The sequence below is a fragment of the Pteropus alecto genome, unplaced genomic scaffold (genome assembly GCF_000325575.1).
Source record: "Pteropus alecto unplaced genomic scaffold, ASM32557v1 scaffold21, whole genome shotgun sequence".
Classification (NCBI taxonomy): domain Eukaryota; kingdom Metazoa; phylum Chordata; class Mammalia; order Chiroptera; family Pteropodidae; genus Pteropus; species Pteropus alecto.
The window spans coordinates 2,761,101-2,784,433 of NW_006436282.1; the positions used below are offsets into that span (position 1 = coordinate 2,761,101).

The window sequence follows — 23,333 nt, forward strand, 5'->3', positions numbered from 1 at the left end:
TTTCCCTTCATCTCAGCTTTCCCATCCCTTCTGTGTTTCCTCTGTGGGTCACTGAGGCGACTTCTGTCTCTCCTCCTAAGACCTGTCATTGTCTTCATCTCCTCTCAGCTTAGTGGTTCTAGGAACCAACTGCCCTTTGCACTATTGAAAGCAATATTGTGCACTGGGCAGATCTGTAGACTTTCTGAGTCTCAGTTCTTTCATTTATTAAAAATAATTGTAGATACTGCCTGCCCTACCTTCCTCATAAGTTTGCTTACTGCACAAATGAAATAATGGCTTTGAAATTTCCCTTAAGAATACCTGAGGGCTTAATGCTCTCCTCCTCTAAGCGAAAGATACCGCAATATTTTTAAATATAATTTTACATATCTCTAATGTCTTATCAGAGGATAAATGTGGAGTGATGCATTGCCTATAGAGATTAATGAAGCATTTGTTTCCTCCATCTGATAATCTTTCCAAAGTGTTTTGAAGTAAAAGCTTACAACATTAGATTGTATTTTTTAGTATTAAACTTCTTACGTTGATAATGTTGTTGTATTTGGGGGGATTTTTAAATTCCCAAGTACCTAAAAACATGTAGGTAATAACTGTGTATGTGTGCTACAAACAAATAGAGCCATTAGCTTATTACTTTATGGTTAAAAATACATATGGCTCTAGTAGGCAAGAAATTCCTTTTGATAGCGTAACGTGCCATGCTGAGCCATAGCATCTCAGCCCTTTAACAACCCTGCGTGACATTCCTACCTCAGATCCTTGATGACGGACAGTCTCCCAAACACAGTCAGTGTCAGAATCGGGCCGTTCCTGAATGGAGTGTGCAGCAGGTCTCTCACTGGCTAATGAGCCTAAGTCTGGAGCAGTATGTATCTGAATTCAGTGCCCAGAACATCACTGGAGAGCAGCTCCTGCAGTTGGATGGAAATAAACTTAAGGTAAAGAATTATATGTCTATGTTAGGTTATCAGGTATAATTTGTATTACTCATAGCGCCTAACATGTTTTCATTAGATAAGAGCATTCTGCATATCTGAGAGGTCATCCTTGTCAACAGTCAGCAGAAAGGACGTTGAATTATTTCCCAGTAGTAAATGAAGTTTCGGAAAGTCATCAGGGGTTTAAATAGTAGGCTGCTGGGGAGAGCCAGTGATTCACTCCACTGCTTCCACCTGACAACACATGGTCCATGTATTAACTCTACTTACTTCCTATGTAGTGTGAGTTTTAATAATGGCCAATGTGGATTGTTTCATCACATTAGAGTTAAAACCCAAATCCCATGTATCTTCCCTTCTTTATTCCTTTCTCCCCCACTCCCACTCTTCCCTGCACACCACTCTAAAACTGAGATGATGTTTTGCCCAGAACTTTATTCTCCAAATATGTGCAGACCATGTCGTCCCTCTCCCTCCATCATATTCTCATTTTCACCAGTCCAGTTCACCTGTTTTAGAGACTGAGGTGGCACCCATCCCTGTGGAAAGAGGGCAGACAGCTTACAGCCAGCTCTCCACCCTCAAGCTAAGCCCCCTGCTGGGCTAACTGGCAGATGAGTATCTCTTGACAGTCTTGAAAAGGTTAGAGATCAATCAACAGCCTGTGAATATGAAGGCCCCATTGACAAGGCTGTCCCTGATAGGGAGATGGATGCAACTTGCTGTTGATTCTGAAGGTCATGAAACATTTAACTAACTCCTCTTATTCTGAATTCCAAGCTCATTGAGCAACTTTCTCATTATAATCAAGCTTCCTTTATAGGTCTGCCTACAGGGAGAGAATGGCTAGCCATGCTGACATGGGCATTTGGTCCCAAAGACATTTGTGGTCCTCATTGTAATTGAATACTTTGGCAGAAAGGAAGCCATGTCAATTCCTCCTGCCCTTCTTGGGGCCCTCTGTGGCAGTGGGTGCCCAGTCCTATCTTTCGAATATATTGATGAGTTTAGCAATACTTTTGCCTAGAAATTTCTACAGCCTACAGGTTAGAGAAGCAGAATCATGCCCTTTTTTCATTCACTCACTCATTAATTACCAGTTTGGAAAGCATTTACTTAATGAGGTTTAAAGTGTACGGTGCTAGGAACTTCAAAGAGCAAAAGAACAAATAAAGCTTAGTCCCCCAGTATGTAGATATTTTGGCAAATGTATCAGATCTTCCTCAGTTTTTACCTTTTCGGTGATGCTTAAATTAGTTTTTGAGCTTATACATATTGTGATATCGACCGCATCATAAGCAGAGAGGTCTTTGGTTTTCAAACTCAGTTTGTCTACATGTTTCCTTCTTAGGCTCTTGGAATGACATCATCCCAGGACCGAGCAGTGGTCAAAAAAAAACTCAAGGAAATGAAGGTGTCACTAGAGAAGGCTCGGAAGGCTCAAGAGAAAATGGAAAAACAAAGAGAAAAGCTGAGGAGGAAGGAACAAGAGCAAATGCAGAGGAAGTCGAAGAAAACGGAAAAGATGACAGCTGCAGTGGAGGGTGCTGGTGAGCCGTAGCGGAGGGTGGGGACGTTCAAGAGACATCTCCATCTCTTCCTGCCCTGCTCTCCTCCGGAAGATGAAGAAGAAACTGATGACAGGGGTAATGTGCTCTAGGCAGATTGGGGAACTGTGTGTTGAATAACTGCATTTTCTACAATAATAGAATACACTCTTCATTTTAACCTACTGAAATAATCCCAAGCCACCTTTAGTTTATTAACAAACCAAGGACATGATTTGTGAGAGATGCAAAGCAGCTATGTTTCTTCTCTCTTCTCTCACTTACCAACATCTCGTATTGTGTTCGGTGGGTTGAGCCACTTGGAGAACCAGCATGACGCTGCCCGACAGGAGCGTGACATGCCCCAGTGTTGTTAATGTGGTGCCGTGAATTTTCAGTGTGGGATCCTGACACGGGCAGTCGCACATTATCACCATGGCGGAGAGCACCACTCTGCCGTGAGATCTGGGCTGCAGAATCTCCTCCAGTGTGTGGGGAAAGTTCCCCCTTGTTTCTGTGTCTGGACAGTGGCACAGCCCCACTGTGGAAATGTGGGTGCCCTGCCCCATGATTACCTGCTATGGCAAGAAAGCAAGCAAACCGTTCTGCTTGCTGGGCATCTGAAAGAGAGAAAAGAGTTATGGTTGTTTGTTAACCCCAGAAGGAAGCAAAAGCCTTATGAATGTGGATGTGAGTATTACCTTGGGATTCTGAGAGTAACATTTATCTTCCAGATTTAGCCAAACAAAGAAAAAAAGTCAGACATTAATGCAGCCATGGGGTACTGGGATCTGTTGTTTACTTTGCTACCGCTGCGTGTTCAGTATTTCAGCAACACTAATACACACAACACAATTCCTTTCCTTTTTTCCCCAACAAATTGAACAGGAAATTGATTTTTAAGGAAGCGAACATTTTCTGGTTTCTTCTCCTGAGGAACATTCTGGCTAGTCTTTGGCATGACCATGACACAGTCAGGAACTCATCATATATTTTCTACTCAAGATTTCCCAAGTGGGCACAGTAAGCATTTTAACAAATGTCCTTTTAAGAAAAATTGAAATACCAGTTTGAGAAAATTTAGATTTAACATTCGACCAGGGAAGCCATTTTATTGAGCACATAGAATGTTGCCATAAAGGAGAGCTGTCCGTTACATTTTAGAGATGCTTCGAGTAGTTATTCTGAGCCAGTCTCTTCCATTCTTTAGAGATTGCCTCTTGACACTTAAAGTTTAAGATGGTGCATAGGGTGCAGTCTAGCAGTTATGTGTATTTTAAAGCCAATATTAAGGATTTCAGTATTTCATCAAACTAATTCAAGTACAGGAGACTGGGGCAGAGGAGGACAAAATAAACCCGTCTTGAGAAATTTCAAACCATGGATTGGTTTTGGTTGTTGTTTTGCTCTTTATGCTCATGCATCTGGTTCTCCTTGTTGCATTGGCTCTAAAAATGAGGTCATCCACTTTCCAAGGGACGAGTTTCACAATGAGAGTTGAGGACAGACAGATTCTTGGACAAATGTTTTACTTCCGGAAAGACTACATGGGTCATCTCCGTCCATACCTTCCACTGGAAACATCACATACGCAGCACTTCGTGGGGCAGCTTTTGGAGGTTACAGGTAGCAGACAGTGGAAAGGGGCTCCCGCCCTTATAGCTCCATCTCTATTTAGAACATTGTTTTTTTTTGTTTTTTGGTTTTTCGCTTGTCTCGATATTCAAAATCTGGAATCGTCTCAAGTAGAAATTTATCATCCTGTTCCTTCCCTAAGGCCTGTTTCCTCTTCCGTGACAAGGTATTATCTGTTAAGCTTCAGTCCTTTTGTCACTAGGTACAGACCATTCGTTCAGTCCTCAGAAAAACTAACATAAAGTAACATTGTGTTTTACAATTATCAGAGTCACCATGTATGTTTTCCTGTCTATTTTCATTTAAGGTATGATGATGGAACTGCCATCCTGGATACTCTCTTAATATTTTGAGATGTGTGGTGCTTTGCTGTTTATTAATATCATGAGAAACAAGGAACCACTATTAATGAACTATAAAATCCAGCAAATCTTTTCTAATACTCAAAAGCTAAATTAGTCAAAATCCAGTAATACCAGTGCTTGCTATTGTAAATTTTTTGCCATTTTTGGTTATCTTTGAAAAAAAAAAATGATCTGGATCACACTGGAAATTTAACTGTATTCATTTTAAGAGTGGAAATAGGAGGATGGTTATCTTAAGTTATGTTTACACTTTGGTAATATTTGAAAATGGATGTATATACTGGAAATGTCTGTAAGTCTCAGTCTCTGCACATAATTTATGATCTATTATATTACATTTTCTTAACTATCTTAGAAGCATTATCCTTTGTTTTAAATTTATTCGTACACTTCCAATATTTAGGTAAATGACCAACTGACAATATTATTAATCAAATTGTTATTATTCCTCAAATCATTTAGTTTGTGTTATAACAATTTTGATTTTTTAAGTTATAGTAATTTTAGTTCTTAATGAGTTATTTTTAACATTACTACTTAAAACTGCTGAAATTATAAGAGGCACTTGATTTGATTGTCCAACAAAGGATAAAATGTAAACTGATTATAAAAGAGTATGAAAACAAAATGAAGCACCTCAGATCTGTGAGCATTTTGTTTTCCTATTATTATTTTTTTAACTGACAGTAGTGCATGATATCTAATCGGGGTCCCAGTGTCTTATATAATTCCTACCTAATGCTAATGATTTTCAGTGTCCATACGATTTAACACAGAATTGTTGCTTCATGAACATTAAGACTTTGCAGTTTTTTATTTATCAGAAAATGAATCAAAAGGGGAATATGCAGTTAGTGTGAACTATATTCCCTAAACAACAGCTCTGTATGACTCTAACAATAGCCAAAAGTGTTTTGGGGTATAGGTAATGCTTTGGGGGACAGGGGATGTGTGGCGAGGCCAAGCTGTGGCTAGAGAGCATTGTATGAGCTGAGTTTTCCATGAAAGGACTTAAGTTTTATAACAGAATGACATTATTTAAGACTATCTCCCTTAAAGTAACTCATAGTTTATGTAATAGTTTTATTATTCTTTTTTTGCTTGAACTTTGCAGAAGTTACTTCCGAGTGATTTATGTTAGGGCCGAATTTTGCCCATTCTAACACACTAGTTGAGCCTACCTTAAGTTTCATGACAGTAAAGCTATTCTGTGCTACCTGGGGTTGACATGGATTTAGCTGAGGTTGACATGATTTCCCACCTTCAATATCACATATGCATTTTTAACCCATGACAGTTCACTGTTACAGTATGATGGGTGCTAATGCCAGACTCAGCTTTTAAAGGGCATGAAATGGGAACACTTATCTGGTGCTCCTTTGTTGTTGCTGGGAACCAAGTGGCAAGAGGATGAGTGAGGGACCAAATTAACCCTTGCCACCGCCTTTTATCCTGTAGTCATCTGTAGCCTGAAATCTGAAGATATCTCAGGTGCAGGCTACAAAAGTAGTCACTGCTTGTTTGATCTAGCACCTTGATTAGCCTTTATGGTTTTTGCTGAAGACAAAGAATTCTTGTCTAGGTTCTTTGTGTAGTTGGATTAACATGTGCTTTAAAATTATATTTTATAGGGTAAATGAAAACTTGCATTTATATGGATATTCAACTCATTTGTAAGTGTTAAAGGTCATATTGACCAAGGCTCAAGAGAGGAAACCCAGTGTTTAACAAAAGCATTCAAGATTCTAAAGAGAGGTGTCCCAACAATTCTAAAAGAAATGTCTGCACTTTAGGTGTCTTGTAGCCCCCTCATTACACTGAGATATTTAAGAATTACCAAATGCCAGTTGAGTAACTAAATTTATGGTCCCAATGGAGCTGCTGGTAGGGGCATTTCACTTTGGGGGACAGCGGTCACTAGGGTTCATGTCACCGATGCTTTCCAAATGAAAACGTAAAATGGAAAAGAAAAGCCCAGATTTTTAAAAAATACCTTTTCAAATTTACCTCTAATCAATGGATCTGCCTGTACACTGTTCTGAAGCTAAGCAGATAAAGATGAAGTCCAGAAATGAAATGTCCATATGTTCTGCTAGAATGGTTTGCATTACACTGTGGGGTGGGAAGTGACTTTCTAAGGCAAGCAGTGTTATAAGAAATACATACGTGCTGCAGCGGTCCACTCCTGTCAAACAGCCTGGGTCTGCAGGCAGGTTTTATTTACATTCGTCTTAGGTATTTCAAGTCTCAGGAAATTTAGTCTTGGTCCAAAACACTGGGGGAAAAAAAGAACACCATGCAATATGTAGGTAGTATTTGAATCATTTAAAGTAGCAGCATGGAATACACCCAACCGAGAAGTCAGAGGGCAAAGGAGAAGCCCACAGAATCCATTTCCCTCTGGAAAATGAAAGCATCAAGTTCTACCTGATGCTAAAAAGAGGGCCTTAAAGTGCTTGTCCGTGGGTGTCTGTGTGGATGTGTTGAGGGCATGGTTGTTACTTGAAGGTTCATATACATCACTGTGTGGACCAAGCATAGCACGAGACCTGCTTCCAGCCCTACCGAGTGGGAAAAGAAAGAAACATGATTTCCAGTCCTTGGCTCTACCCCAATCTCAACCCCCAAACTGCTAGGGATTCAAAAATGAGTAAGAGGTAAGGGATAAGAGAACAAGAGGCAACTACTCAATAACGTGCATGCCAACTGTGTAGATATACAGAACTACATATGTGTGAATATATCTCCCACCTTACATACACACACATACCGCAATGACATGGCATAAAAAAATAGATATTGTGTATGGAACTTGATAATGTCAGTTAGGACCCCAAGCAGTAATCATAGCCTTATTTCCACTTTTTGTGTTGTGTATACATTGAATGGCTCATAAGATTTTGAGAGATTTTTTTAAAATGTATTTCTTCTACTAAATGCGCTTATCCTTCTACATGTTTATATATTTTGGTAAAATTGGTTTATTAGAGACTTGGTGTTTAGTAAGATAAAATTTCCTCAAATGTTTGGTTAATGCTTTGATGTCAAGATTGCACATTGCTGAGTTCAAACTCAGAAGTTTATGCAGCTTTGGGCATTTCAACTGCGAACTGCAGTTTCCTTGGCTAAAAATTGCACTGTGTGTTCTTGTGCATTCGCTCATGCTCTAATATGACATATTTGGTAGCTGTGATGCGTAAGCCACTAACTACTGGCTCTCTGATGGCAGTGTTGCCATCACATGACCATTTATTTTCTTCTTTTGTGGAGTGATGGCATGGTTAGGTCATTGCCAAATGTCACACAAGTGGATGTGAGTGTGAGTATGTTGTTGGAAGGTGTACATGTCTATTTTTTCAGCATTTTAATCACACATCCAGGTTTTCTGTTAAGGATTTAATCTTCGATCCATGAAAGAACAATTGGCCAAAAATAACTAAATTACCTTAAAAAGTGGAAATGAAGAGGCTAGATAACACCTCCAACAACATCAGATTTAGTTAGTGCTTAGTGAAGTCCCTTAAATATTTATGTATATGTTTTCCTTAATATTATTTATGGTCATCACTACTGCTTTTATATTTTTTTAATGGTGTTGCAATTAAACCACTAGTACACCTGCTACATATTACTAACAAAATATGGCCAGCTGAAAAATGAAAAAAGAAAGAGAATGAATTCTGTTCCATTGTAAGAAGTTGATTTATTTTAATCTTTATTTATATAAAGGAAAAAAGTTGTTCGAAAATAATTTTAAGTCCAATAAATATGGATAGCATGTTATCTGAAACTTTTAATTTGTACATTTTGGTGTCTGATCATTTGCATGTAAGAGACAATAGTGCCACATCTGAATTGTTCTCTTGTGCTTGGTTAATATGTATTTCTCTAGATTGTTCCATTTCAAACATTTCTTACTCTTTGGTTTTCAGAGGCATTCAAAGCAAAATATCCTTTGTTTTCTGACCAATCTAAAAACACCTGTGATTAAATTTAATTTGTTAGTGTAAATAAATTTCTTGCCAATGAGTATTATTGTTGTTAGACAACGAATGCAATAAAAAGAAATACTGAGATCTGTTGGAGTAATTTTTTTCCTCTTCCATTTTCACCTTCAACTAAAACAAGCCTTGACTGGGTAAGCCTGTATTAACTGTCAAAATATATCTATCAATCAAGAGCAAAGTGCACATTTTCCATGGAAATGAAACTAAAAATAAATTTTAGCCCTTATAAAGTGTAAATTGGCAGCTAGAATTACAGTTGGAAGCACAATTGTGGAACTGGGCATAAGATTAAAAGATCAAAGATTCCACGAGCAGCTAAGCTTCCTCGCCCATCTTTCCGTTCCCATTGCAGCTTCACAACCATAGTTTCTGATACTTATCAGCCAAGAAAAAACTCTGAAACAAATCCATTCAGCAGTGGACCTCACACAGTGTGGAGCAAGCTAGGAGGCCATGGCAGAGTATGGGATTCCCTTCAATAGTTTTATTTCTAAAACCTTAAATGTTCACAAGACTCGAATATAGCAAATGAGGGATGTTAAATGAAGATAGGTAACCTTTTCATATGGCTTTTATAAGAAAATGGTAAAGTCATCTTTTTTTTTTTCTGAGTCACATCCCTCAGAAGATAGCCAAAGATTGTTGACTTCTTCTATTTTTTGTTTACTTTTCTATCATTATCTTCTTAGCCTCCACAGCTAGTTAGAATAGAAAAAGAACCACCACCACCATCACCTCTACAGCAATGTTGTCTTTGGAGGCACTTAGCTTTACTGGAATCAGTTTTGGGCATCATTTTCTATCCAATCACTTAAGTGAACAAACTTCTTCCTTTTACCAGGTCAAAGGAACACACAATTTGTGCTGAGGTAACAGACACATAATTTTCAGGTGTGACAACATTCTCAAGGATTTTAAGATGTTTGTACACGTCATTTGCTAGAGGAGAACTGAATAAGCAAGAGTAAAAGGAGAGTTGGGGTATTAAGTTTATATTTACCGAGAAAGTCATATATAGAAGGGGAAACATGAAGTCTGACTATGCGTATGTCTAATGGCTTCGCTTAAGGAGCAGTGCCTAAAGTTGTGCACTCTATTTTCCGGGCACATGAATTGGAGTCTGAGTGAGTACTGGAGTTCTGATGACCCGTGAGGTCATCCTGCTCTCTTGTTTTCTGAACAAGACAAGGCAAGGCAACCATAAGCTCACATGTGCTCAGGGAACACGTTTCAGGGAAAGTACTTTTGGGGTCATATACTGTTACATTACTTAATACCTGACAAGTGACATGACAATTTCATTCATTTCATCAGAAAGGACTTTATTGGTAAATTAGGTTTTCAAGTATTCCAAGACTGATTTGATATCATCCTCTCGAAAAAGATTTACATATTGTATCTGTTCCCAGTTAAACAGCGCTTTCATCCCTCATGATGTGCTGATTTAAGGTCAGCATTCATTGTTCAGATGAGATCACTGTGACCCATTCAGTGTGGCAAGCAGTTAAGTGATGGGCTCACCATGGCATGGGTGCAAATCGGCCTGTTAGAGTTTACAATAAAGAGCTTTATGGAACACAGTGCCAATCAGCAATTTCCCTTTGTACTGAGAGGCAACTGTACTTCCTTGCAACACTGTTCCATTTTCTGCATAAACCAGTGTGACTTTGGGTTCTTCTGTTAAAATATTCTCGATTCGGAGCACCTATCAAAGAAATAACATTAGGTTAATTTTTTTTTTTAAGTCATTTAAAATATAACTTTAAACGTGCAGTCATTTCTCCATAAGAAGCAACCTTCAGGTAAATCGTGTTTTGTTCCAAAATGACTATAAGACACCTGTTTCCTCACTGGCGTAATGACAGGTTTTGATCAGGTGATCTTAAGCAGTGGTGGTGACACATAGGCCTACAGAGGCGAGGCAAGAAATATAAATGAGTAGCACAGTCTGGGTGGGAGATTAGAGAGCAGTAGGGACTATGGGGGGGGGGGCTGTTACTCAGTAATAGTCAATTTATTTCCATGGTGAAATTCAGGATAGTTTTCATGTATTTTCAGATAAACTAAGAATTTGGATGTTTGTGTTTAATTCTTGTTTTTAAATGTGTCAATCAAAAGAAAAGTATGGCCTCAAAAAGAACTTATCTCTGTACCACACTCAACCATTCTGCTGAACTTATGGTTCCAACTCTTAGTATATAAAATTTTATAATTTCAGTTTTCATCATTTAGTTGAGCAGAAATACGATTGTATCATTAACAACAGTGTAGTAGTATGTTAGGCTGGCTAATAGCCAATATTTAACTATTTTGGCTGATAAAATGGCAATTTCACGTGATTCATCCTACTATAAAGAGCACACTGTAAGTGTGGAATCCAGGGTCATGGTTCAGAGCTTCTATTTACCATTTGTTTCTCATCTGTAGAACGAGATGAGTGAGACTAGATTAAGTTCCCTTTTAACTTTAACTTTCTATTCTTCTTAAGCTTTAGAATAAAATATAATGACTTAAAGAAAGGATACCTACATATGAAAACACCAAATATTGCAGACTAGGAAGGCCAGTGCCTGGATATTAAAGGGTTAGTGGGAGCATTTAAAATGAACTTTTTAAAACAACTGGCACCAAAGACAGATGTTTTGAAAATTGTCATAGCTTTAAAATGTAGCAGTTTCTTAACGGGAAATAGTTGATGGTGAATCTTAAGTAAATGAACCTCTTTTAATAAAACTAAATAACTCTTCCATAGAGCGGTGCATTAGATAATGGACTTTTTGCTATTCTTTACCAGATCCATCATCACAAGATTTTTTCCAGAACAGCCAACCAAGTCCATGCTATAGCAAATGACTCACATTCACCAAGTGAGCTAAACAAGCAAAAACAAATTAGAATCTAACATTATTCTGGGTTCCAAACAGTGAACACACCATGGACTACATTTCTTCAATTCTATTAAACATACCATATAGCATTCCTAACAGCTAAGAACTAGCAAAAGCCACGAAAGATTGCCATTCACCATAATCGCAATTATCCTAAAATTAAAGATATGAAATGCCATGATGTAATTGGAAATACACATTTGGCGGTTCTTTTTTTAGGAATATAAAATATTTTTTTTCTGTTTTGGGGCCAGGATGTGTGAGACTGAAAACTAAGCCTTAAAAAGAATACATAGCAGTAGACTATATCAAAAATATCACATATTAGATGTAAATAATGAGCATAATTAATACATACTGAAAACTCAAAAGAGGGAACCCCAGGTAAATCATAGCAAAAGTTCGAATGCCTCGTCAAAGTGAGTTTCGAATTCTTATTTGCACTGCTAAAATAGTTCAATGAGTGAAGACCGTAGACACACATAGGGTCTTCGGGTACTATAGCTAAGATGGAAGAAAAGGTCTTTTAATCCAGAATAATTCCAGCAAGTGATTTATCTTCCTATAAGAAGATTAGGGGATGGCCATTTGTGCTTCAAGACTGGTCCACTGCATTAACTTTTACATATACTGAGACACAGGAAGGGAGAGCTGAATAGGAAGGCAAGTGACAAACAAATGATGAGACCATAGGAATGTGGTATGCATTATATTTTTTAAACTATTATAATTCCCAAGTTAGAGAAATTCAATCTGTAAAGACATGGAGCCCAGTAGTCTAGTGCTGGTTATCCTCACCCAGCCTCCCAGGTCCACTCTCTACTCTGCCCAAGTGTGCACAAAGGCTGACTTTGAGAGCCCCCTTGCTCTCCAGCTCCCGGTTAGGGTGACCAAGCAGCAGTGGGGTTTGGGAGGACTGATGGGGAGGCTAGTTACTTATTCTTCAAGCATCCTCCCTGTGGTTCCCTGATGGTTGGCTACATCCCTCAATCAGAGGCCAGCTTTCTCTCAGAAGACCCTTCTCCACACACAGCTCTTCTTGTTCTGGCTTCTGGTAACCATTTCCTGACCCCTTGCCAGCCCTGGGTTACCGCGTTATCCCCTGTTGATTTCCCGACATTCTGCCCGCACCTTTGTATATAGTGTCCTTATGAAATCTTCTCAATTTAAATGTACCATCTATCTCCTGCCCAAACTGGCTCAAATGCCTCCCAAATTCAAATTCTTTTTTATATCTGATCATTTGGATCATCTATCCATGCCCCACATTTTATTTGCCCATATAATTGAGATTTAAGTCTTCAACTGAAAAACATCTGGCAATAAAGTCTCTGATCTGATTCATTTTTCAAACTAACCTCTGATGGAAGAGGCTTCTTTGCATCATAGTGGAAGATTTTCATGCCATTGGGATGGCATGCAACCCAAAGGTCCCCTGTCACAGGATCCACGGATATGTTATCCACCAGTGTATTTAAGACAATGGACTTCCAAATTAAAAACAAGAAGAAAAGACAGAAAGTTAAAAAAACAAATTGAGAGATGGTAGAGCAATATGTCAGACAAAACTATTGTCTTGTCCCGGTGACCACACTGCTGGTTCCAGAGACACAACAATTCTGCCCATTTTGGTAGCACTCAGGGAATTCCTCTAGCTTTCCACCCATGTGGGTATTTTTTCAGTTTCCACGACAGATGAGGGAAGGAGAAGATACAGAAAGCCAAAAGAAGACTATTAAAAGTTACATGAAATCATTTGAATTAATATCTGTGCATGCACCTAAAACTGAAGGAAAACAAAGTTTTAAGTGCAGCATAAAATAGTTTGTTTTCAAAATGGCACGTGCAAATGATATTTTTATAAGCATTCAGAAAACAACCAGGAAATGTAGATAGATTCATTTCTGATGAGAACAGGCTCTTCTTTAGTGGCTAATCATAGGCTGTGCAGCCAGAGGACAAATGATCACCCAGGGTCTAATTTTTGCCTTGGATTGGGAAGAAGTTTCTTCTTTAGTTTCCTGATGTTATTCAATTCCCTGTTCTTCTGCTGTTTATTTTCTAAATATAAGTTGCAAGCATGTGATGACTGCACGAATTGCTGTCGAGGCTTTGTACCAGGATCATAAATAATACCAAGGATTCTTAATTCCACCATTCATCATCTTGGGTGCTCTCTACTGGAGAGAAATCACATCTATTTGCTTACTTCTCACTCTCAGTTGGAGAAGCAGTGTCTACCATGTACCTCAAACAGAGGCCAGCATACCTTGGCGCCTAGAGACCCTGTAATAACTAACTGTGACTCATTGCAAAGGCCAGAACATGGGTGGGGAACTGTAGGGAGCCAATGCTGCCATATGCTTCCTACTCAAAATGAGAGCCATCCCCAACATCCATGAAGGGACTAGACGGCTCAAGCACTGTGACAGAGCCTCCTTTTCATCTTTGTGAGGAGCTATCAGTCCTTCTTACCCTGGAGACAGGCAAGGCTGGCCAAAGAAAGTGGCTGGCCAAGCACGCTCTGTTCAAAATCAGCTCCAGGCCTTCTCTACCCACCAAGCCCGCATCTATGACAGTGTCAGACGTTCTACTCTGATACGATAATTTCTTTAGGTGAGGGAAATGTTTGTTTCGGGGCTCTACTATTATCACTGGAAGAGATAATAGCCAACTGGTGAATTCTCTGGCAGGTGAGATCCAGCAGAGATGAGAGTTGGGGTGAGAGTGGGATAAGGACACAGAAGCCGGGGGTCCCATTCGTTCACTCTGCAACTCCTGAGCTCCTACCATGTGCTCTGCAAGGAGCACAGCAGCTGGAGGGAACGCAGTAAGCAGCAGACCCGGTTCCTGCCAAGGAAATGCTGATGGCTCAGCCGGGAGCCTGGGCTGGGCTCTTGCCATGCAAATCTGTAATTCCTAGCAATTCCAACTCACCGCAATGCACACACATGCCACGTTTCACACTTCCACAAAGCCTACTGGAAAATTTTACGTTCTTGGTCAAGGAGACTTCATAAATTATTCTCTTTGGGAAAAACTCTGTTAATAAATATCTCAAGTTTTAGAGAACTGAAACTCACTGAAGTGGGACTAATTCATTGGCCGTCTTGGATTTTTTTTTTTGGTGGGGGGGAAGGGGCGGAATATATTATTCTTATTGTGATAAAATACACATAATATGAAATTTGTCAATTTAACCAATTTTAAGTGTACAATTCAGTGGCACTAAGTACATTCACAATGTTAAAAAAACATCAGCACTATCCATTTCCAGAACCTTTGGTCATCTCAAACAGAAACTCTGCCCAATAGCTCCCCATTCCTCCCTCCCCCAGCCCCTGGTAACCTCTGTTCCACTTTCTGTCTGTGGATTTGCCTATTCTATGTACCTCATATATGTGGAATGCTATGATATTTGTCCCGTTGTGCCTAGCTTATTTCACTTAGTGTAATGTCTTCAAGGAGGCTTATCTGTGTTGTAGCATTATTAGTACTTCATCCCTTTTTAAGGCTGAATGATATTCCATCGTATGTATAGACCATACTTTGACAGAACATAAATCCCTACACATCTCATCGAAAATTTTAAGGTCCGTCTGAGTTCATCACATTTCTTGGCACTCCAGATATTAATTAACTGACTTAGTTAATATGATTCTTCAAAAGGAGGAATAACATTACAGTCATGGAGGTAGTCTAAACTGAGTTATGTCAGGAGATAGACATGATCTGATGCCAAAAGTGGGAGCCAAACCTGAAATCAGCCTTATCCTCAATCTCACCTTGGCAGGAGCAGCGCTTCAGTATTTGTGTTTTGAATGTATTTTGGATTGGGTTCTGTCCTTACAAAATTCTTTACCTTTCAATTTACAGAAGTATATATTGCTATCACCATAGCTTGTTTTTATACTCTCAGCCAGTATGAGTGTGGAAATTCCATTTTACCTCAGCTAATACCAAACTGTCTCTGCCAATGATTTTTAATGTCAAACGTAATGTTACATTTGATGTTGCTTCAAGGTAATTTTCTCAGAGGGAAGCCCCTGGTGACAGTACCTAGGATATGCTGACGGGAACAGTCATCCAGTGCCTGGTGAAAGGATTTCATGCTGTTGGCGGTTACGGCAATGTCTTGTTGTTTTTTGAGCAGGGGGCTACTTTCATGATTCAGCTCACTCTTGCTTTCTCTTTCCTCTCTTTCGTGTTTTTATTTTGACCCAAACCTTCAATCCGGATCAGAATTGGTAAGAGTAGGAGAGGAACCCCTGAAGCGTACCTAGCTTCATCATATTAATTTCACAAGTATTTGTTGAGTGCCTTCTAGGTTTTGGAAACTCTTGTGAAGTTTACACCCTAGTGGGAGGGGCAGACAATAGAGAAGATAAATAAAATATATAGTATGTTAGTAATAAACGCTAAAGGGAAAATAAAACTGTGGGGGCAGGGAGAGCAGAGTTGCAAGTGTAGATTAGGTAGCCAGGAGAGGCCTCGCTGAGGTGACATTTTAGTAAAATCTGAAAGGATATGAAGTGACAGCCATGGAGATCTGGTGAAAGATTACCTGAGCAGAGGGAACAGTGCCCCATCCTGACACAGGGTGGTGCCAGACAAATTCCAGGAATATGCAGGCAGGAGAGGCTGAGTAGAGGGGCAAGGGCTCGAGATAAAATGATGGGCTGCCAGGGCACACAGTGGCCGTCATGAGGACTTAGGCTTTATAAACAGTGGAGAACATTGTCATGTTGAATACAAGTCGAGGCTATTTCTTGGCTGTTCCATCAACACAGAGGGAAAAATGGGGAAGAGAGGAAGAGAAAGAGAGGGAGAGAGAGAAGAAAGGAAGGGTGGGAGGGAGAGGGGAAAGAAATGAGCAGGGAAAGGAAGAAGGAGGGGAGAGAAGGAGAGAGGAAGGGTAGAAGGAGAGAGGAAGTGAAAGGAAGGGAAGGAAGGAAGGAAGGAAAGAAGGAAGGAAGGAAGGAAGGTTATGCAGAGAATTGCTCAAAGAATGATAAAAAAAGGAAAAAAGAGAGGATGGAAGGAGAGAGAGAAGGAAGGAAGGAAGGAAGGAAGGAAGAGAGGAAGGAAGGAAGGAAGGAAGGAACGAACGAACGAACGAACGAACGAACGAAGGAAGAGAGGAAGGAAGGAAGGAACGAAGAAAGGAACAAAGGAAGGAAGAGAGGAAGGGAAATCTAGGAACACAATGCCAAGTTTAAAATTCACTAGAGCAGAATCAAAGTTTCTTGGTGAGATGTGTGGTCTGCTGCTTGCCACTCCACAGCTGAGTATAAGTGAACAACAAACACATACGATGATGATGATTCTTCATAAAGGAGTGAAAAATTGGTTCTCACCCACTCCAATTAGACAAGTCTTTTCTCCTCACTTTTAATTTCACAAATCAATTAGAACCTAATTATCACTCTGTAAACTTATAGTGTTAATCCGTCTTACCTTCAATAAAGTTAAAGTCCAATTAGCATGCTTTTCATACACTCTAATCTTATGACTCAGCGTCTCAGCTATATAGATGTACCTTCAAAGAAAAAAGAGCTACATCAAAGCACTTGAAGTGATGTGATTCAAAAGTTGACAGTAAAGTTGTAATAACTCTTTCTAGGGAAGAACTTTGCTTAGAGACTGAAAAATAGAACCCATCTCCTTTTCCAAAGAACTTAAAATTCTGAAAGAACTAGTGAGTTTACAGTGCACAAAGGAATTTTAATCATGAAGTTATTTCTAAAGAACCTAGCTGGCCCTGATCAGCAGGGAAGGAACTTAGCCCTAACATCAACTTTTACTAACCAGGAGCAAAATGCATTACAGTGATTCTCTTAGTTTGTCAATACAGTGGCAAGCCCCAGGTTCTGCATTTCAGAAGATAGTGAGTTCTCTTGAGCAGGCTGCAGGAAAGCTCTTTTAACAATCAGCTCCTTGTTTTAAGCCAGAGGAAGTGTGAGAGAATATAAGATGCTTAGCCTGGGTCTAAGTGATGCCTTCCTCCTTTCTTTCCTGACCCTGTGGATTTAGTATTTTGCACAAAGTACAAGGCCATGCCCATCATAAAGACCTGCGGTCAGGAGAAATGACTCCTTGATTATCTTCTATTTTTGAAGACTGGGGATGATAAGAATAATTGAAAGCTGTCCAAGTGTCTTGCCCTAAATGTTACTAACCCTCTGGAATCTGTGGTGATGAAAGATGAGGAAGGGTATAGATGGATGAAGACATAGATTTTGTATATATAACAATGTTGACCAAAGTATGGTCACCAGAATAATGCTGGTCTGTCAATCGTTTGTTTCGGGGTGACCACCAGATAGTAAAGTAAATCAACTACATCACTAAGCACATTACTTAGTTAAGTTGACTTTTTCCCCCATTGTAACACCTTTTTGATGAAGAAAGCAGTGCTTTGATTTATATTTTGGTGCAAGCTTTTTATCTTGTCATAAACCAGCACTACTGATATAAACCCACATACAAAAAATCTCATTATACACTAAAAAAATCTTCTCTCAAAGCAAAGCTATTTAGTAATTAAATGCTTATCACAGTATTATTCAGTAATACTAAATGCTTATTCACCCTCTTGAAATGTACTTTTCCCTCAAAAAATAGAAATTTAAAAATATGTCTTCACAAAATAGAACATTCTTATTCGATAAATTTTACCCCTTGAAAAATTAAGATATTTTACATCTTTCCTAATTTCTTTTTACTAGGATAATATGTTAAAATATACCACATTATTTAGAAGGGAATATGTTCTAAAAAATATCTAATGAGAATCTGGGAAAATGCGTGACATTTTTAAAAAGTTTCCATACTTGCCGTCGGGTGAAAGGTTGATTCCATTAGCAAAATCGAATCCATCTGCCACCACTTTGACTTCATTTGGGCTATAGTAAACAATATATGACCACGCTAAACCCAAATACCTTTCCCAGAATTTCAGGTAGGGGTTGACAAAATAGTGATCATTTGTGGCATAAAAGTGCTCAGGTCCCACAGCAACAATATCATTCAAACTGCAATTCAAACACACATATATGATATATACAGTTATATATGATGTATATATATATACAGCTATATAAAGATGAAGATATTGTGCATTCCAGGATTATGTCTTGGCATTCATTAATATTTATTCCTAAAATCAATATGTGAGATGGAGCCTTCACTCTAGCCTAACTCTTATGGCAGAGAATTAATATGTAATCAGTCCCACCTATACAATCTTCAAAGACAATAATTACTTTCAGAAACCCTAAGCAGTTATTATAGCAATATAACATAAAAGTCTATTAACTGTGTCTTAAAAATAGTGCTATGGTTTGTGTGCGTGCACACACGTGTGTGTGTGTGTGTGTGTGTGTGTGTGAGTGCACGCGCACGCACGCACATGCACACAGATATACTACATTCAGTAGCATCAAAGTAGGCCAGGAATCATTATCAAGGCAAAATTTACTTATGCTCACATAGCACTTACTCTCATATAGAACAGCCCCAGGCATTATTAGGTAGTGGAAAAAATGCCTGCAACTTGTATTGTAGTTAAAGCTCTGCTACTATTAGCTGTCCGATTTATGAAAAAGCCAATCATTTCACACGTTTCCTTATCTGTAAAAGGAGATGAGATGAACTGGTCTATCTTTCAGCTTTAGAGTCACTTCCAGCCTTAAAGTTTTATGATTCTAAACTGAGTAAACTGTCCATGAACAAGAACGCCCAGAAATAGGGTGCTTTGGCTTTTTTCTTTTTGATTTTGATTCTCTCTCTGTTATTGAAAATCTAAGATATATGAGTCTATTTTTCTGCTTTAATAGGTACAACAGCGAACACATAAGTGAGTCATTCTTTGCTGATTGAGGTGACAGAAGTTCCCTGGGGCCATTATCTAGGAGAGAATTATCTCTGCTCTATTGTGGAGGGCATAATGGCCTGCAGATCAGCTCTGACACTGCTCTGGGCTCCTGGGCAAGTTAGATAAGCGTGCAAAGCCTCAGTTTTCTCATCTGTAAAGAAAGGTTAAATGATTCTCCCAAAGTCATACAGCTCTTTAGTATAAGACTAAGGATCAGAATCTTAATTTGTGGAGTTGCAATGGAAATTACAATGCCTGTTGTGTGCTTTGCAGGGACCCTGCCACAGCCCAAACCGTCAATCAACGGTAGCTACTATAGCTACATGAGAAAGAAGGTCTCAGGATTTATGATTAGTCTGCACAGGCTCCAGGCATAAAACTGCAACCTGGGGTTTTCCCCCCTCTCTTTTTAAAAAGCAAATTTCTGAAATTAGTGTGCTTTACAATCATTTCCTGTTTTTCATACAAAGGAGCAGAGCAGAATGGTTTAGAGTAATAGCTTGGAAACCTGATGGACTCCATTTGAATCCTGACATTGCTGGCTATTGTCTGTGGGGCTACATTATGTCACTAAACTCTGAACTTCAGTTTTCTCTCTATACTCTGAAAGGCTGGGGTAAGAATAAAATGAAATAATGAATGTAAAAACCCTGGCACCATGCCTGACACATAGTAAATGACCAATAATAACCATTATGTTACTAATAATAAGATGCTTAAACTATAATAGATTAGTAATTCAAATATAAATGCTAGAAACGATATAAACAACCATCACAGACAAGCAGAAAATACACATGGCTAATTCTTGGGTTGAGAGAGCAGAATTTTAGTTAATATGATTACTTTCAGTTTGGTTCCACATTGCCAAAGACCAATAGTTTTGCAATTGGCCCAGAAAAAAAAATACATTAACCCTAGGAAATTGGACAAGTCTGAGATTTCTAAGATTAGATAGTGAAACAAATAAAATAAGTTTTTACTATTTTATAGTGGCTCAGAGCACCAGTTCCAGACTCAAGCTACATGAATTAAAATTCTAGCTGTACCATTTACTGATAATGTTATCTGGGGTAAGTGAAATACTCCAGGCCTCAATTTTTTTTAATCCAAAATGGTATAATAATACAACATAATTAAGATGATATTTTTTAAAAGTTAATAAAATAATCTGTTTAAATTGGTTATTGCAGCACCTAACTTATAGTTAAAGCTCATTAAGTTTATTATTATTATTATTAGCCCAGCTACTCCATTCTATACACTTTTCCTTGACTTAGATCTTGGCATTTGTCACATTCTCAGTATCCTCATTCTCTTTCCAAAGTATATTTGTGGAATGAATGTATAAGTACACTCTCCCATCAAAAGCTGTTCTGTGAACCTTCGTTTAATTCTTCCTAGGGATACAGAAGATCTGGGCCACAGTTCCTACTCTTAGGTATGTATGTGTTTCTAATTCATAGAAACATGTAAGATTCTGTTTCTTTCGATAGAAAAATAAAAATAAATTAGTAACAAATAAATAAGTTCTAGATGTGGAATTCATCTATGAAACTGGTTTGGGTTTGAAATAATGTCTGTTTTCAGAAAAAAAAAAAGCAGAGGTTTTTTTCTTTGTAAAGGCTCAAAAGGACATTTAAAGGCCACAAGTTCTAAGACAGCGTCCAGCCAGCCTAGAAAATGAGGACCAAAGAGAATGTCTTCTCTGCAGACCTTGAGTCCTCAAAAGTTACTACAGAAGAACATTTGGAGCAGTTTGCAGTCATTACCAAGGAGAGTTGAACAGTCATTATCTCCCCCACTCCCAGTCAGAAGGAAAAACTAAAAGTGGATTAATGATCACCAGTATTAAAGAGAAATAGAAACATGATATATCTCAGTACTTAGGCAGAAGTTTGTGTCTGATGGTTTTCAGGTGCAAAAGTGATTTTTCTTCTTGAAATTTAAACAACTCGACGGTGGACTGCAAATCTGGATGGTTCACCACCATCAAGTACACAGTATTATCTGAGAAGAGATTAAAAACAAAAATTGAAACATTAACTGAGCTCTCAGCTGTCAGCCCTGTCTTCAAAAAGTAATTTCAACCCACCTCCAACTAGTACTTAGGGTGTCAGGCAGATGGAATATTTTCATCTCTTTGTAGAGAGAAGCATTTGTGATTGCTCCAAAGAAAAATGGCTAAAGGAAGAACCAGTGACGGTCTCAAAAAACTCCAGACTCCACAGGGGGAAAACTATCCTCAACTTAAGAATGAGCAGTGCTTGACACTAAAACTCTAAAGAGCTTGTTGATTGCAAATGATATCAGTGAGGTGTGGAGTTGAGATAAAAGAGATAGAAGAGGTGAGAAACACTAATATGAGAAGGTGTGCTCAGGTATAATTTACTAAGTGTATGATGATGAACGCCATTAAAAAACAACAACAACAAAAAAAACCCCACCTGAGTATCAAAGAGAAGATTTCTTGAGTCAGTGTGAGTTTGGGACATGAAGGAGACCAGTCTAAGTGGTGAAGAAGGTGTGATCAGAGTTAGCAAGTGAAATTAGATTATAGTCTTTTCCCTAAGAAGCAGTTAGTCTTTGGAAACCTTGGGCTTGACCAAATTGGTGTTTAAAGAAAAACAATGCAAAGTTAAATAGGTTGAGCTGAAGTTATTTGAGCAGAGAAGCCAGCTAGGAGATTCTCCATTCAACAAACAAGTATTTAATTTATTTTAGTTGGTGTTAAGTGATACGAAGGAAAAAATAAAATAGAATAAAGAAAGGTATAAAGAGTAATAAAATTTTCTTCACGAGAGTCAAGGAAGTTCTCTCTGATATTAAAGCAAAAACCTAAATGAAATAGGAGACCAAACCATGTGAATACCTAGTGAAAAAGCATTCCAGGCTAAGGGAAGAGTGTGTGCAAAGGGCCTGAGGCAGGAGCTCTCTTGGCACATTCACTTAATAGTGATGTTGTAGTGGAGTAGAGTGAGTGACAGAAAGAGTGGAGTGCTGAAGCCATAGAGATAGAGAGCTCATGTCAGTCTTGTTAGGTTTAAGGGTAAGGATCCAGGCTCTACTCATGGGAGATTTCAGTCAAGGAATAACATGACCTGAGGCTACCCAAGTAATCCAGGCATGTGGAGAGAAGAGACTAAACCAGGAAGAAAGGCAGAAAGAGATACGAGAGGCATTTGACATGAAATATCCAAAGCCCCTGATGATGGTTGAAGAATGAGGGAGTCAGAAATCAAGCATAAACAAGGATTAAAACCCAGATTCATGTTTTACACAACAGAGTCTACTTCCTGGAATTTGTCCTAAGGAAATATTCACAGGATAAATATGTACAAGAATGTTTATTTTAGCATTCATTGTTTGCAATAAGCATAAAGGTGGAAATAGACTGAATCAACAGATAAACTATATTATAGTACTCCCATATGGACAAATCCTAGACAACCATTGAAAAGTAGTTCTAAATGCACTGTCACAAAAAGGAGTCTATGATGTAGTGTTTAATCCAAAAGCAACTTATTTTCTGTAATATTTATGTAGCATTTCCCCATTTTTATGTAAAAGAATATATACACACTCAACAATATATTTCTTTGCACTTAAAAATATTTTTAAAAGAAAATGTAATGTTGCTAAATGCATAAAGAGATTATTGAAAAGGAAAAATATATCCTATATTATATATAAAAGAAGGGAAGTTATGTGGGGTAGAAGAGAAAATAAAAGGATGGAAAATCAGTTTTCGATAGTTTGAGTATAAAGTAGTTATAGGAGAAGAACCCAATGGAAGTATCTGGAAACCTAAAAGAATAGAACTGAAGAGCTGATTTAAAAAAAAAAAAAAAACCATCGGGGGGTGTTCTAGAAAATAGGCACAGTTCTCGTTGTGACATGTTTGAACTTTCTGAAATGAAGGAAAAAAGTGGGAAGCAAAAGACTAGTCCTTTGTGGAATGCTCAGAGATTTTTGAAATGTGTGACAAAACAATGAGCAGGAGAGAAAACCCACAGTAGGATCAGAACTAGGATAGATAAGTGTATTGGAATAACAGGGAGGAAGAGCAATTCA

General features: G+C 38.4%; 2 protein-coding genes across 9 annotated transcripts in view; one reads left to right on the forward strand and one right to left on the reverse strand.

Annotated features, from left to right (window-relative positions):
* PPP1R9A (protein phosphatase 1 regulatory subunit 9A) overlaps positions 1 to 8,564 on the forward strand; it is a 262,671-nt gene extending 254,107 nt beyond the window's left edge. For all 7 annotated transcript variants that reach the window (XM_015589385.2, XM_025046923.1, XM_025046925.1 and 4 more), the window contains 2 exons: positions 759 to 941; positions 2,293 to 8,564. In XM_015589385.2, the coding sequence (XP_015444871.1) occupies positions 759 to 941; positions 2,293 to 2,502 (393 nt within the window). In that variant the 3' untranslated portion in view covers positions 2,503 to 8,564. The remainder of the gene's footprint in view (positions 1 to 758; positions 942 to 2,292) is intronic.
* A 1,477-nt stretch (positions 8,565 to 10,041) lies between these two features.
* PON1 (paraoxonase 1) overlaps positions 10,042 to 23,333 on the reverse strand; it is a 21,116-nt gene continuing 7,824 nt past the window's right edge. For both annotated transcript variants that reach the window (XM_006911913.1, XM_015589433.1), the window contains exons 5-9: positions 21,146 to 21,269; positions 18,217 to 18,417; positions 16,841 to 16,922; positions 12,742 to 12,870; positions 10,042 to 10,200 (exon numbers count right to left, since the gene is read on the reverse strand). In XM_006911913.1, the coding sequence (XP_006911975.1) occupies positions 10,042 to 10,200; positions 12,742 to 12,870; positions 16,841 to 16,922; positions 18,217 to 18,417; positions 21,146 to 21,269 (695 nt within the window). The remainder of the gene's footprint in view (positions 10,201 to 12,741; positions 12,871 to 16,840; positions 16,923 to 18,216; positions 18,418 to 21,145; positions 21,270 to 23,333) is intronic.